The 15,461-nt window shown below is 40.3% G+C and overlaps 3 protein-coding genes across 4 annotated transcripts; all 3 read left to right on the forward strand.

Moving 5' to 3' along the window:
• The first annotated feature begins 599 nt into the window (after positions 1–599).
• Positions 600–8,604, forward strand: kcnj8 (potassium inwardly rectifying channel subfamily J member 8). 2 transcript variants are annotated; one of them, XM_044109073.1, is made up of 6 exons: positions 600–1,157; positions 4,611–4,759; positions 4,848–5,008; positions 6,017–6,156; positions 7,159–7,375; positions 7,522–8,604. In XM_044109073.1, the coding sequence occupies exons 1-6, from the start codon at positions 811–813 to the stop codon at positions 7,783–7,785; spliced, it is 1,278 nt and encodes a 425-aa protein (XP_043965008.1). In that variant the 5' UTR covers positions 600–810; the 3' UTR covers positions 7,786–8,604. The 2 variants fall into 2 exon arrangements, with proteins under 2 accessions (XP_043965008.1, XP_043965009.1); XM_044109074.1 differs by having other exon boundaries at positions 618–1,157; positions 7,159–7,428; positions 7,522–7,654.
• Positions 8,605–8,954: 350 nt separating this feature from the next.
• On the forward strand, positions 8,955–10,861 carry LOC122826780 (nuclear factor 7, ovary-like). The gene has a single exon (XM_044109075.1). The coding sequence runs from the start codon at positions 9,084–9,086 to the stop codon at positions 10,470–10,472; it is 1,389 nt and encodes a 462-aa protein (XP_043965010.1). The 5' UTR covers positions 8,955–9,083; the 3' UTR covers positions 10,473–10,861.
• Positions 10,862–11,153: 292 nt separating this feature from the next.
• echdc3 (enoyl CoA hydratase domain containing 3) lies at positions 11,154–14,853 on the forward strand. Its single transcript, XM_044109076.1, has 6 exons — positions 11,154–11,346; positions 12,672–12,793; positions 12,866–12,963; positions 13,193–13,393; positions 13,822–14,000; positions 14,082–14,853. The coding sequence occupies exons 1-6, from the start codon at positions 11,210–11,212 to the stop codon at positions 14,233–14,235; spliced, it is 891 nt and encodes a 296-aa protein (XP_043965011.1). The 5' UTR covers positions 11,154–11,209; the 3' UTR covers positions 14,236–14,853.
• The last annotated feature ends 608 nt before the right edge of the window (positions 14,854–15,461 follow it).

Genomic DNA, 15,461 nt, shown 5'->3' on the forward strand with positions numbered 1-15,461 from the left:
AATTTTCTTAATAATTGGAGGCAAAACGCAACACGAGCAGGAGTGAGGATGTTTTAAAGCAGTTTTGTTTTATTTTTCTGCCAATATTTTCTATTTATGGCTTTGAGGACTGTTTAGATGTATTCCGATTTATTTTTTCTGTTTTTAATGTTTATAAGATTTGTATTCAATTTGAAAAGAGTTTAAAGGCCAGAAATAGAGATTTAGAATAGACATTTTCTTTATTTCATGATTTATAAAAGAGCAGGCAATAAATTCTGCCCATCATCATTCAGGACAGATTAAGAGAAAACTGGTAGATTCCGAAGATTCCGAAAGCTTTGACATCAAAAATAAATATAATTTTGATGTTTCAGTTGAAAAAGATGTGGATTTAATAGGCCCACTGATTAGCAGAAAATCTTAATAAACTGATTTACGATATGAGTTTTAGTTAGTTTATCGGTTCTTAAAAGTCCGCAACTAGTCAAAATTATGCATATTATTACGCTGTTAATAGCTAAATATTTTTTAGAATCAAAATTTTCCTCTTTTACGCGCAATTTGTATGATTTCCGACGGTGCTGGTGGAGTCCTTGAAGGCAGCAGCAGCAGCTTCCAGTCCTGATCGGGTCTGGACTCTGGAAGTTGGACGACGTCAATAGGACAGAGGACACTGTCCCAGCCCTCAGAGGAGCGGAGCAGAGGCGGCGCGCTGCTCCCAAGTCGGGACGTTTTAATCTTTTGCGCATTTTCGGCATGTTTCCGCGCGTAAAGGCGCACTGAGTGAGGCGGATCTGGGCTTCAGGGCGGCTGAGGAAGAGGAGCGAGATGTTGGCCAGGAAAAGCATCATCCCGGAGGAGTTCGGGCTGCCGGGTCTCGCCTCCCGGCTGCCGCGGAAGCCGGTGTTCCGGGACCGCGTGAACAAGGCGCGCTTCATCGCCAAGAACGGGTCGTGCAACTTGGCGCACAAGAACATCCGCGAGCAGGGCCGCTTCCTGCAGGACGTCTTCACCACGCTGGTGGACCTGAAATGGCGCTTCACGCTCGTCATCTTCACCACGACCTTCGTGAGCAGCTGGCTGCTGTTCGCGATGAGCTGGTGGCTGGTGGCCTTTGCGCACGGAGACATGGACCCGGCGCGGAAAAACGAGACCCACTGCGTCACCGACGTCGAGTAAGAAACTTCTCAAAGAGCCAGAAAAGTGAAAAAGTTAAACTTGAACAGTGAAAGTAGGTTTAGTGTCAGTTATCTCTTCCTTCCTCCCTTTTCTTTCTCCCCCTTTCCGTTTTATACGCAGCAGAGGAAAATGAGGGGGAAACTCAACCTTTTAGATTTTAAATAGATTAAACCCAAAAGGTTTCTGAATCGTTTTACTTTTCAGCATATTTTAAGTTCTCTTGATGTTCTCTGCTCTGTGATGAGAATATCGAATATGTTCGTTTCTTTTGGCTGCTAATGAAAAAATTATCGTATTTGTCTAAATCTCAGGCCCAAATCCAAACTAACTTTCACTGGAAAGATTCGGGAAAAGTTTTGGTTCAACTTTATTTTCTCAAACAACACAACTCAAAATAATAATGAGAAGAAATTGGAAACAGTTTTGGTTTTATTTAGCAAACTCCTGACTTTGAAACAAATAATTATAGCCAATAATAATGGTATTGAGTTAACTTTGGTGGTTTATTTTCCAGATCTTGCCATGTTTCTACTTGTCTGTAAACTGGTGTCCCACAGGGTTCTGTTTTCAGGTCTTGCTAAATTTGTTCACTCTGTGATGTAATTGTCCCAGATGAGGATGGGAAAGTCGATAGGTGCACTAATCTGCCTGTTGATGGTACGTAGTCTCTACTTGTACAGTATTATTTTCAGACAGAGGGGGATCAAACTGGCAACCCACCGATTTGGTGGCAAATTCCTCCCACCATCACCACCATTGTCCTACAATCTCAGACTCCAGCTTTTCTTCTTTCGTGAACAAGACTCCAAGATACTTAAACTCTTCCACTCTTCTACGACTTGAAGAAGGCACTCTGCCCTCATCCAGCTAAAGACCATGGTCTAGGACTTGCAGGTGCTGAGCTTCATCCCTGTCACTCCAGGAAAAACTCTAGATCATGATCTGATGATGCCAACAGAACCACATCACCTTCTAAAAAACAGAAACCAGATACTGGGGCAACCAAAAAAGATCCACTTAATACCTTCGCTGTGCCTAGAAATTCTTTCCATGAAGGTTATGAATAGAATCAGTAACAAAGATCAAACTTGACTGAGTCCAACTCTCAGCAGGAACAATGCAGACCGGTCATCCAGGGACCTAACAGCCTGGTACCGCTGTCCCGGAGAATCCTAGGACTTCCTGAGGAACACGGTCCAACTCTTTCTCCAAGTCCACAAAACACATAAACTGGTTGGAGAAACTCGTACACACCCTCCAAGACCCTGTGGGATGAAAACAACACCACTCTTCCTGAATCCTATCGAGCGGACCGCCCTGTCCAGAACCCCGGACTAGACTTGACGAGGGAGGCTTAAGAGTGTGATTCTCCTATAGTGGAAACATACTCTATAGTCCCCATTTTTTAAATTGGGGAACCAACTAAGAGGTCTGCCAATCCAGGGGAACTGGTTGACATTGCAGAGACATCTCAACCAACACAACCCTACAGCATCCAGAACCTTAAGGACCTCTGTGTGAATCCACCCCACCACTGAGAAGCTTTTGAACCACCGTGGTGGTTGGGACTGACCAGCATCCTCCACCACCAGGTAGTGAACAGTTGATAACTTTGTCCCCTCTCTTCACCTGAGTGTCCAAGATCAAAGGAAACCTCAACAAAGTCGGTCATTCAGTTGTGGCACATATGGACACTCTTATGCTTGAACCTGGTGTTCACTACGAACAATCCATGATGTCAATGTCAATGTCAATGTCAAATTTATTTATATAGCACTTTAAAACAGGCATAGAACTGCACCAAAGTGCTGTACAAGAGTGACAACGCCACAAATAAATAAAAACAAAGTATCAAACACTAGTTCAATTAAATGCCAAGGAATAAAAATGAGTTTTAAGAAGCGATTTAAAATGATCCAGGCTGTGGGCAGATCTAATTTGGAGAGGTAGATTGTTCCATAGAGAAGGAGCAACAGCAGAAAAAGCCCGATCTCCTTTCCTCTTAAGTCGGGTCCGAGGAACTGTCAGTAAAAGCTGATTATTAGAACGTAGGGTTCTGGACACGGACTGAGATTTTAAAAGTTCCAGAAGATAAGGGGGAGCTAATCCATTTAAAGCTTTATAAGTTAATAAGAGAATCTTAAAATCTATTCGATAAAAAACAGGCAGCCAATGTAAAGAGGCCAGTATGGGCCTTATATGGTCACGCTTCCTGGTTCCTGTAAGAAGCCGAGCCGCTGCGTTCTGGATCATTTGAAGTCGCTGCATCTGTGATTTATCCAGACCTCTATATAATGAATTGCAATAATCCAAACGAGATGTGATGAAGGCATGGATAAGTCCTTCAAAGTCTTTTAAACAAAAATAAGATTTAACTTTAGCTAAAATACGCAGGTGATAAAAACTTGATCTAACGACAGAGCTAACTTGTTTATCTAGCTTTAAACAACTATCAAAAGTAAAACCAAGATTCCTAGCAGAGGTCTGACAAAACCGAGCTAAAGAACCAAGAATCAGATCTGGATCTGTTGTGTGAAGACTCTGACCAAATAGTATAACTTGTGTTATGATGAGTGCTTGAGTCCAATAACAAAACCTGGTTGGTTCAGATCCAGGGAGCCATTCCTTCCAATCACGCTCCTCCAGGTCTCACTGTCAATGCCCATGTTGAAATCCCCCAGCAACTAAAAGGAGTCCCTCGCAGGAGTGATCACCAGAAGACCTTCCAAGGACTCCAAAAAGGATGAGTAATCTGAACTACTGTTTGGATAAACTCTAGTATATGGGTGTCAAGATAGGAACCGATGAGTGGTGAACTCCAGAGCAGGAGAGTGTCCAACCGTTCTCGAGGAGATCAGTTCCAGACCCGTCGAGGTGAATCCGACAATATCTAGCTGGAACCTCTCGACTTCACTCACCAGCTCAGGTTCCTTCCCTACCAGAGAGGTATAACACATCTTGGAAGCCAGCAACTGTAGCAGAGGATCAATGCAAGATAACTTCAACAATAAAGTGATCAAACTGCCAAGGTCGGTGGTCACTGCCTATCCTACATGACACCTGACCCCTTTGGCCCCGCCAACACATGCCCCGCCAAAATATTCCAATATTAGATGACAATTTGCTGTTTATGCAGCATTCTAACACAACTTCATGGTGTAGAAATGACCTATATCCTGAAGTGAAGGTCATTTCTTCCTACTTTGGTAAACCAACTTACCAAGGAATTGGTAAAACATTTGATCTGTCACAATCCAAATGGAACGTACCAAACTTATGCAAAACTGATGAAGAAAAACACAAAGCGCAAATTTAACAGCACCAATGATAAAAAAATAAATAAAAAAAATCTTTCGGTGTAAAACAGTATTAAACTAATGATCTGATTTGTGTTACTGGGATTTTTTGTTTAAAAAGTCTGAGTTTCTCAGTGTTTTCTCTTTTCCCAGGTCGTTTATCTCAGCCTTCCTGTTCTCCATCGAGGTTCAGGTGACCATCGGCTTTGGAGGTCGGATGATAACAGAGCACTGCCTGGCGGCCATTACTGTCCTCATCTTGCAGAACATAGTGGGACTCATCATCAACGCCGTCATGCTGGGTAGAAACATTCATTTCCTGATGCAGAGACGACCAACCAATCACAGACTAGAAGAGTTGGACATTATTGGGCGTTTCTCCGTTCTCAGGCTGCATCTTTATGAAGACGGCTCAGTCGAACCGCCGAGCGGAGACGTTGATCTTTAGCCGTCACGCCGTTATCGCCGTGAGGAACAACCGTCTGTGCTTCATGATTCGCATTGGAGATCTGAGGAAGAGCATGATTATTGGAGCCACCGTCAGATTACAGGTTGTTCATTTAGATTATCTCTTTTAACCTCTGAGGATTAAACTGGTTGACAGTATTTTGTAACTCGTAGCAATATTGTATCTTAGAACAAATTAACATTAAAAACATATTTATATTCATTCAACAGTAAAGTGAAGAATATTGGAATTGAAAAGTTAATTTAACCAAATCTTAATAATAAAGTACTTTTATTATTTTCTTTTTTGCTATTGGAACTGTAAAATGGACAACAGAAGTACATAAAAAATCTGGCCTTAAAACAGCCAGGCGTCTTTTATTTTTTAATTTTGCATTTTGATACTTAAGTATCAAAATGCTTAAGATCCAAACACTTAGGTGTTTGGATCTAGATAATAAATGGAAGTTAGAAACCACATAACAAGGACAATTTGCTGTTTGTCCTTTAATATGAAAAACTGAATAAATAAAGAGAAACAAAACATGTGCAATTATATCTATATATGAATAATATAAGAACATCGGATTTTAACATTTAGCTCAGTTTAAAACTTATTTGTTGGAAAAGTGTTTGTAAAACCTTTGGTTTTGCTAGATTTTTAGCAGTAGTTAAAGGTATTCTCCCTGCCTAAATGTTTTTCTTTGCATAATAAAACTATCCTTTGGTAACAAAACAATTACACACACCTAGTTTGTTTAAGTAGAAACATATTTTCTGTGTTGAAACAACAAAAATGTAAACAGAAACTCATTTAACAGGGCAGCATGCTAACGGCTAACTAGCCTAGCTTAGCTCAGCAATACAGGTTGGTAGCTTAGCGGCATGATGCTAATAATATTTATGCACTGTAGTGTAATTTGAATTAGTAATTTATTCATTTAATAATGGATTAATTTAGTTGGCTTTAGATTATTTATTACAAAAACAAAATGAACTTTTGAGCAAAGGAACCGATAAAGTTTGTTTTCATTTTCACCAACATTTGACAGCTAGAGGTTCATGTTGCATATATCCAACATATTTTGGTTGGTAAATGGTTCGGCCTGCAGGTGGTGAGGAAGACGACGACTCCAGAGGGCGAGATAATCCCCATCCATCAGATCGACGTCCAGACTGAGAGCGCCCTCGCCAGCAACAGCCTGTTCCTCCTCGCCCCGCTCATCATCTGCCACGTCATCGACAAAAACAGGTTCAACGCAAAACTGGGAAAATAAACCCTTACTTTAAACTTGGCGACTTTTTCTTCCTTCTCCAAATATCAGAATATCATAAAGAATTATGTGTACACAGGTAAAATTTAACAAGATAGCCTTTAATCGAATAAATTAATGTATCAGTAAGTTAGCCTTAAATACATTTATCACGAGTCTTAAATTTTGTTGTTGTTTTTGGGGAAACTTAGGGAATACAGGTCTTAAATTTCATTTATAATAGTCTTTAAAAGTCTTAAATTTGAGTTGGTGAAACCTGCAGAAATCCTGAATGTTGGGTTTTCATTTTCAGTAATTGAACAAAAATTAAGGCTTGGAATATTTGAATAATATCTAATAAATCCAATTAATGTTTAGTTTCACTTTCTGAAATGAGAAACAAAAAATATTTGAAATCAATAAAATACAGAGTCATGTTTACTTGAGTAACTTTGAGAAAAAAATACATTTACGTGTATTTTTACTATGCTGTACTTTTTATTTTTATTTTATTATAAAGTGTCTTTACTCTTACTTCAGTAAAATGTCTGAATTTTCTATCCACTGATTGAAAAACAAACATGTTTTAACCAAACATTCACCAGACATGATCAAGTTTAACTTTTTATTGAAAGAAACTCATTTGGAAAAAACATATTTGGCCTGATTTTGTTATATGTTTTGTTAATTATATAAGTTAATGTCATTTTCATGCTTAAAATGCTAAAATGTCCACTTGACTTTATATTTTGGTCCATCTGATGATGTAAGTTTTAAATATTAAATGATTGATAAATGAATCAGTTACTCAGTACTTGAGTATACTTTTTATCAAATACTTTTTACTAAAGTAATTTCAAGTAACAATATGTAGAAGTCGTTTTACTCGTACTAACCCACCTCTGATTGATTACTAATTTAGGACGGTTTTGCAGATTTCCTCTCATGTTTTATATGAAACTCGTTTTTCTTGTGTTTTCTGTAAATGTTTGTCTAATCAGCCCGCTGTACGACCTGTCGGCCATGGAGCTGCAGTGCAGCGACTTGGAGGTGATCGTCATCCTGGAGGGAGTCGTGGAGACGACGGGCATCACCACCCAGGCCCGGACCTCCTACGTCTCTGAGGAGATCCAGTGGGGCCACCGCTTCGTTCCCATCGTTACGGAGGAGGAGGGCGTGTACTCCGTGGACTACTCCAAGTTCGGCAACACGGTTAAAGTGAGTGCTTTAGGTCAAACTTGAACGTCTGGCACAGAAAATCTACTAAATATGTAAGAAACATAAACTTTTAGAATGTTTTTAGTCACTGTTCACTAATTACTGCATTTAATTAGCATAAGTAAAGCAGGCTGCTGTTGTTGAAGGTGAGCACGCCCAGCTGCAGCGCTCGGGAGCTGGACGAGAAGCCGTACATCCTGATCCAGACGCTGCAGAAGAGTGAGCTGTCGCACCAGAACTCCCTCAGGAAGCGAAACTCCATGAGACGCAACAACTCCATGCGGAAAGGCGGCGGCGGCGGCAGCGGCAGCGGCGGCAGCCTGCGCAGGAACAACTCCGGGCTGGTTCCGCCCAAAGTGCAGTTCTTCACCCCGGCGGAGGGCGGCCAGAGCCTGAACGCTGTCACCTGACATGAGGCCTTCCTCCTGCAGGGTGCGCTGTTCCTCCTGGCCGGGACCAGGACTGTTTCTCTGACGGGACTCCTCCTGCTCCCCGCCTCAACGCGACTCGTGTCTCAGTGCGTCTGTTGTTGTTGTTATTATTACTGTTATTATCTTCATTAGCAGGTGATTGCACTGACACACACCCACCCACCCGCACACACACACACACACACACACACACGCACACACACACACACACACACACACACACACACACACCTTTATGGGATGTTTGGTAACACTCTTTGAAGGGCTGTGTATAAGACAGAACAGCTGTTATGAACATGAAGGAATGTTTATAACTGTAGTGTCATTTGGTAAATAATGAGACTTTTAATGCAGGTTTTAGTGCAACTTTGCTTTAAAAGTTTCATTATTTCCCGGCTGATGCTTTATGACAACAGATATCAACATTCATAAAGACTCCTTCATGTGTCTGAATGCTTTTTGTCTGTATTCTTCACACTCCTCATAAAGTGCTACCAGATGTTTTCTCAGAACAAAATCACGTAAATAACATCAAGCAGCACTTTATGTTCAGAAAATATTAATTTGCACAACAATGCTCATCAAAATGCTAATCCAAGTAGAAATAACTGCTAGTTGAGGCTCAAACGGCGTCATTCCATATCTCATATTTCATTTTTCTGACTTATTCAAAGTGTTTCTGCTTACTGGATGTGCAGACATGCAGGCTGTTTCTCATCCTTTAACAGTAATTATAAAGAGCCAATCACTAATGTTCTGTTTTTGTGTTTGACAATAAATGCACCAACTTGTTATGAATATTGTTTCTATCGTTTTGTCAAAATTTGAGCAGAAGTTTCTGAAAATGAAAACGATTTTTATATTGAACTTAAACTGTTGACAGAATCTGAATTTATTACCTGAAGCACAAATTAAGTAAACAAAAATATCTTGATAAACAAAATGTTTCATTAGTTAAAACTGTCACCATGTCATGAGAGCTTCACATGAGACAGATAATCTGTAAAAAGATGGATGTCCACCTCCTCCCAGAGCTGCTACTGCCATCTGAAGAAATGCAAAACAACCAATCAGAGCCAGGAAGGAGGCGGGCTGGCATTTCCTGCTCTTTTTAAAAAGCTCCTCCCTCACCTGCCTTTCAGGTGAGTCAGGAAGTAAACCTGGTAACATCCTGGTACGAGGTGGTAACAAAACGGATCGACTGCAGGCAGAGAAACAAGAACTAGAAGATTTAAAAAGTGAGACTGTCTGCGTAGTTCAGAGGAACGTCTAGAGTCATGGCTTCAAACCAAAGGGAAGACCTTCTGTGTCCAATTTGCCAGAACATTTTTGAGAATCCAGTAACTCTGACGTGTGAGCACAGCTTCTGTGTCTCCTGTTTAAAGACAAACTGGGAGAAAGAAAGAGAAAGAGAAACTACTGAGTGTCCAGTCTGCAAGAGAAGGTCATCAAAGACAATATTTAACCTTAACTTTGCTCTGAAGATGGCGTGTGACGAGGTGAGAGCTTCAGGATCTGAGCCGCTCTGCAGTTTGCATGCAGAAACACTCAGCTTGTTCTGTGTGGAGGAGCAGCAGCTGCTGTGCCGCGTCTGCAGGAAGTCAGAGACGCACAGCGAACACAGGCTCCAGCTCGCCGAAGAGGCCGGACAGCAGGCCAAGAAAACGCTGCAGGATTCCCTGAAGCCCTTAAGAAAGAGGATGAGGCTCATCCATGAAGTGAAGGGAAGCTGTGATGAAACTGCAGGTCACATCAAAACTCAGGCTGAAGCTACAGAGAGGAAGATCAAAGAGCAGTTTAAGAGGCTTCACCAGTTCCTGGAGGAAGAGGAGGAGGCCAGGCTGAGTGCACTCAGGGAGGAAGAGGAGCAGAAGAGTCACATGATGACGGAGAAGATCAGAGCGCTGAGCAAAGAAATCTCAGATCTGTCAGGAATAATTAAAACCACAGAACATGAACTGAGAGCAAAAGATGTTCAGTTTCTGCTGAATTACAAAGAAACCGTGAAGAGAATCCAGCAGCAGCCGGTTCCTGATGATCCGGAGCTGATCTCAGGAGCGCTGATCGATGAGGCCAGACATCTGGGAAACCTGAGCTTCAACGTCTGGAGCAAGATGAAGGACATGATCTCCTTCACTCCTGTCGTCCTGGATCCAAACACGGCCCATCCAGACCTCACTCTGTCCGACGATCTGACCAGTCTGACGCAGGGCACAGGAAAACAGGAGCTTCCTGACAATCCAGAGAGGATCAACCACTTCATTTCTGTCGTTGGCTCAGAGAGTTTCACCTCAGGATGTCACAGCTGGGAGGTGGAGGTAGGAGAAAACGATGCCTACGTTCTGGGTGTGCTGGCGGGGTCGGATGTGAGGAAAGGCGTCATCTGCTCCGGACTGTGGAGGCTCATGTTCTGCAAAGGAGAATACAAAACACTTTCCCCAACAGATCCGGGGTCTGATGTCTCTGTGAAGGGAAACCCAGGAAGGATCCGGGTTTTCCTGGACTATGATGGAGGACGGCTGTCGTTTTCAGATGCAGAAACTGGAACACACATACACACCTTCACACACACTTTCACCGACAGGTTGTTTCCATACATCAGCACCTGGAGCGGGGTCACAATAAAGATCGCACCGCAGAAAATCACTGCTGCCGTGGATCATTAGAAACTCTGCTTTCCTGCACTTTCTGCAACAGTTTCTTGTTTTAAGCTGTCAGATAATGTTTCCTCACTAAATGGTGACACATTCTGAGCAAAGAAAGGTGAATATAGACAATGAATGTATGTTATTAATGAAAAGTTCAATAGCTTATGCTCTCACAGTAACTCTTATAATTTTTAGTTTATTATGAAGGAATGTCCAGGGATTATAATAGTTTTTACTTCTTTCATTTTTAATTATTTTATGAAGGTGTTTCTAATTGGTCAGTGTAAAAAAAACTGTGTTTCTGCTTGGAGAAGTGACTTTGGCCAGCAGTAAAAATGACGACAGCAAAACAAATTGTAACATAACTGTGAATTATCTGTAGAATAAAATTTTATGGTTTGAAGGAATATGTGGGTTTTACTATAATTTTTTTAATCAGTCAGGACAAGGGAAAGTCTAAACAAAACTATCAGTGTTGATTATGTTGAAAACCATGAGAAATGTTTGCAAGTAATTTTATGTTTTTTATTGTTTTAAATATGAAATAAAATCAAACACAACTGAGAGATCAGCTGATTAATTTATGACTACCATAAATATTTTAGCAGAGAAATCAAATGTTCTCCTTTTTTTTGTGTTTTTTTTTCTGTCAATTTCTGGTTTCTGCACATGCGCAGATCGGGTCTGTTTGACTACGTACAGTGCATGTCATTCCTGACGTCATAAACCGGAAGTAGTGGAAAGAAGGTTGTAAAATGTCTCGCAGTGTGTTGTGTGGAGGTGTTTCTGTGTTTCAGCTCAGCAGGAGGATACCGCTGCTGTCCGCTTCTCGGTGTTACTCCCAGTCGGAACCGGAACCGCTGACTGTGAGAGAACAGAAGCACGGAATCAGGTGCTGCCATTAAAAACACGTCGCTTCACCGACCCGAACCCTCTGGTAGAAAGAGAGCATTTAAGGAGGAACTGAGGATTCAGTAAAGAGCTGCTTTCTGTGGTCCACAAACTGAACCAGAACATTTTAATGGGTCTCAGTGGAAATTCGGCTGAAATATTACCGCGGTCATTATCACCTTGTTGTGGTAAATCAAGACATTTAGCTTTATTTTTGGTGTAAACAACTTTTACTTCAGTAGAAGTGAACATAAATTTTCAGGTTCGGAATTTATTATGCATTAGAACAACCTCAATAACCTCAAAAAAACTAAATTACATAAATTACTTTTTTTTTTTGGAGTTTATACAAAATTACAAAAACGGGAATACTAAATTCCCTTTTTAATTTTGTCACGGTTGCATCAATATAAATGTCTTGGATTCAGACAATCTTAATGTAGCAATCTAAAATTTTAATTTATATTTAAAACTAAAAACCTGCTGAAATATTTCAATACATAATGAAATCTAATGAGTAGACATAAACAGTAAAATAGAATGTTATTACGCTAAAGTGGCTGCAGAGTAGTTTATCACCATGACAACCTCGGAAAGAAATTGGCCCTGAATCTGTGCCGTCTACCTGCAGGCCTTTGTACCTCATAATACATTTAAATTAAATTCACTTTGTTTAGTTTCTACAAGGAAAATGGACCCAATTATATGCTTCAGAATTCATATTTATCTCAATAAAGTCCAATCCGAATTGAACTCGGACTTGGACAAGACAAGTTTGACCCGATTTTACCCCGATTCCCAGCCTGGGGAAGTCTGCATCATTGTGTGAGAGGAGAATCAACCCGACTTCAGTTAGTTAAGCAAACATGACTCTGAACCCAGTTGGGTAGTGAGAACTGATCGTTGATCCAATGGCTGCTGCTGACAGTCGATAAAAAAGGAAGGGAGAGAGCCCACTGTTTATTATTTTTAAAGGTTTATTTGTAACTATAACAATTTCTGGATATAAACAAACTAAACATAACACAAACTGTTGCCGAAATAATTGTAATTACATAGTAATAAAAAACTTAAATATAAGACTAAAATACAGTAATAAATTAAGAACCTCATGAAGAAACATTTCAAATAGTGAACATAAAGGTAACAATGTCCAGAAACAATTGTTAATAATTTATGAAATGAAGTAAATTAGATTTGACTAAATGTACGGTACGCACATGGTGGTACAGGAGCAATAAAAAAGTGTCAGTTTAAGAGAATATTATTGTGGCAAATGTTCTTTAAAATATTTTATAATGTGTTAAAAAGCTACATTTCTATCAGGAGGATCATTTTAAACAACCCTAAGAAGAGGAACGCTCTGTCCTTGTCCATGCTGGAAACCCTCCGAGAAAACATCCTGACTGATGTTGATGGCGAAGATCTCAGAGTCATCATCATATCAGGTCTGCTTTTAATTACTCATTCATAATAGAGACAGGAAGCAGTTGGTCCTACTTTTGTGCTGCTTGTTTCAGCCAAAGGTCCGGTGTTCTCGTCGGGACACGACCTGAAGGAGCTGACGTCCACTCAGGGCCGAGAATACCACAGCAAGGTGTTTCAAACCTGCTCAGAGGTCAGTTTGTGTCTGGGATGGGACTGAAACTCCAGCTGAAGAGTCAAAACATGTTCCAATTGAGAAATAAATCCTTACATCAGATAACCAAGCACTGAAAATGTCAATATTTCTCTTTATTTTAAAGATTTCTGACATAAAATACCTGTTGGATTGGAGTTTAGTAAAGGCATGGAAACAAGGCCTGAGGTGTTCATAACCTCAGCTGTTAGTAATGTTTGTGTTTCAGGTGATGACTCTGATACAAGACCTCCCTATTCCAGTGATCGCCATGGTGAACGGCGTTGCCACGGCAGCCGGTTGCCAGCTGGTTGCCAGTTGTGATATTGCAGTTGCGACTGAGAAATCCACCTTTGCCACTCCGGGCGTCAACGTGGGTCTGTTCTGCTCGACGCCGGCGGTGGCCATCGGCAGAGCGGTGCCAAGAAAGGTACTGACACTTTTCAAAAATGTTATTATGGCACAAACTGAAGGGATTCTGCTGAGATAAAAGTGGTTTTGTTTCACTTTTGAGGTATTCAGCAGGTTTAGGATTTATCCCAGAAGTTCTTACTGGACCTGGCAACATTTTTCTCTAGTTGATGACAAATCTTTTTCACCTGATACATGCGCCACCTGGTGGCTGTTTATTCGCAATGAATGTTATTCATTTATATCTCAAGAATCAAAGTAGTATTGGGAAATAATTTAAAATGTCATATTTTTAATTATTTGTGCTGCTTAAAATATTTACTTGGAGGTATAGTGATGGTGAGATCCTTGAGCACTCGTCGTTCTGCTATTTTGTTGGTCAACAGGAAATCACCCACAGTCATTGAAGTCCTCTATCAAACTCTTATCACTTTGTTTTGTGAACAGGTTGCCATGGAGATGCTGCTGACAGGGTCTCCTATCTCAGCCCATGATGCCTTGTTGCATGGCCTGATTAGCAAGGTGGTGCCAGAGGAGCGGTTGGAGGAGGAGACATTGGCCATCGCCCAGCGAGTGTGTCAGTCCAGTCGACCTGTTGTAGCTCTTGGCAAGGCCACATTCCAAAGGTACGCTGTTATTAATGGTATGCAGTCAATACCTGACACAAAGGACAGCATTTACTTCTTGTGTTTCTGGTTCTTTTACAGACAAATGGCTCAAGGCAGAGATGCAGCATATGCCACTGCCTCCAAGGTGATGGTGGACAACCTGGCTCTGAGAGATGGACAGGAGGGGATCCAGGCCTTCTTAGAGAAACGCAAACCTGTGTGGAGCCATAAACCTGAGAAAGTTCATGACTGACCCACTCTGGGAGAGGTTATCTCTTAGTAAACATCTTTATTAGTATAGAGTGATCTTTGGTCACTAATTGAAATTACCTGTTGGAGCAATTTGCAGCATGATAAAGAGCTAAGTTTAAATATTTTTTTCATTTCACCCAAACATTACATCTGTTTTGCCCAGATTGAACTTCAGAACGATTTTGTGCCTTAAGATCTGCAGAAACAACCCACTGTGGATGTTTTTGTAGAAGTTTTACATTCATGTTGCTCCTTCAAAGACAAATCATAGTTTATTGGTTTTCTGTACTATTAAAGTTTGATTCATGAGGAAAATGAATAAAACCTGTTCTGTAATGTTTAACAGCAGAACAATCAGTAAAGGTTTTGTAGCAGTACCGTAGTTTTCTGATTGCAAAAATCACAAAAGCCTGAGGGCTGCTGAATGATGTGACACTAATCAGTGGCATAATCAGAACAATACTTTATATGACATAACTGTAGTATGCTTATGCTTTAATATATTTAATTTATAATTGTAATATTTGTTTCCGGTGTGTCTGTGCAGCTTTTATGCAGCTGTTCCTGTAAGTATTGTAAATTATACTGTAATTCAGAATAAATCTTTTTTTAGCAAAGACATATTCCTACTGTCGTTACTGAGATGGTTTGTTTTCATAAAGAAAATACCAGAAATATATAGATTGTGATCTGTGCATTTTTGATCATTTCAAATTTTTGCAAGAAATTAATTTAAAAAAATTAACAAAAATGGAGGGGTGAAGTAAACATTTAACAATATTAATACACTGTTACCAAGTGAAAGTCCAAGAACTTGAAAATAATAATCTTTCTGTAAATAAGTCAATGATGATACATTTAATTAAATAAAATTGAACTGACTAAGTAGATAGAAACACAATGTGTTATTTGTATATGCATATAAATAAAAAATATGTAAAAAACAAAAAATACCGAGAAAGAAAAAAATACATGTACAGTGTCATGGAAAATTACAAGTGGGTCATTTTTGCTAGTCATGTCATATGAAATGCTTATGAACTCTCACCAAAAGAACTGTTTGGGTTTCATGTAGAAGGTTGGAAGTTGTTTTCTACAGCTGCATCAGAACCAGACTGTCTCTCCCCTTGTTGTTAATTCTTTATCTCTGGTATAAAACTCATGTGTTGTCCCTGCCTGACAGAGCTGACAGAGCTTGGCGAGGTTTAATCCAGATCTGCTTCATTT

This window comes from Gambusia affinis, linkage group LG23 (assembly GCF_019740435.1).
Source record: "Gambusia affinis linkage group LG23, SWU_Gaff_1.0, whole genome shotgun sequence".
NCBI lineage: Eukaryota > Metazoa > Chordata > Actinopteri > Cyprinodontiformes > Poeciliidae > Gambusia > Gambusia affinis.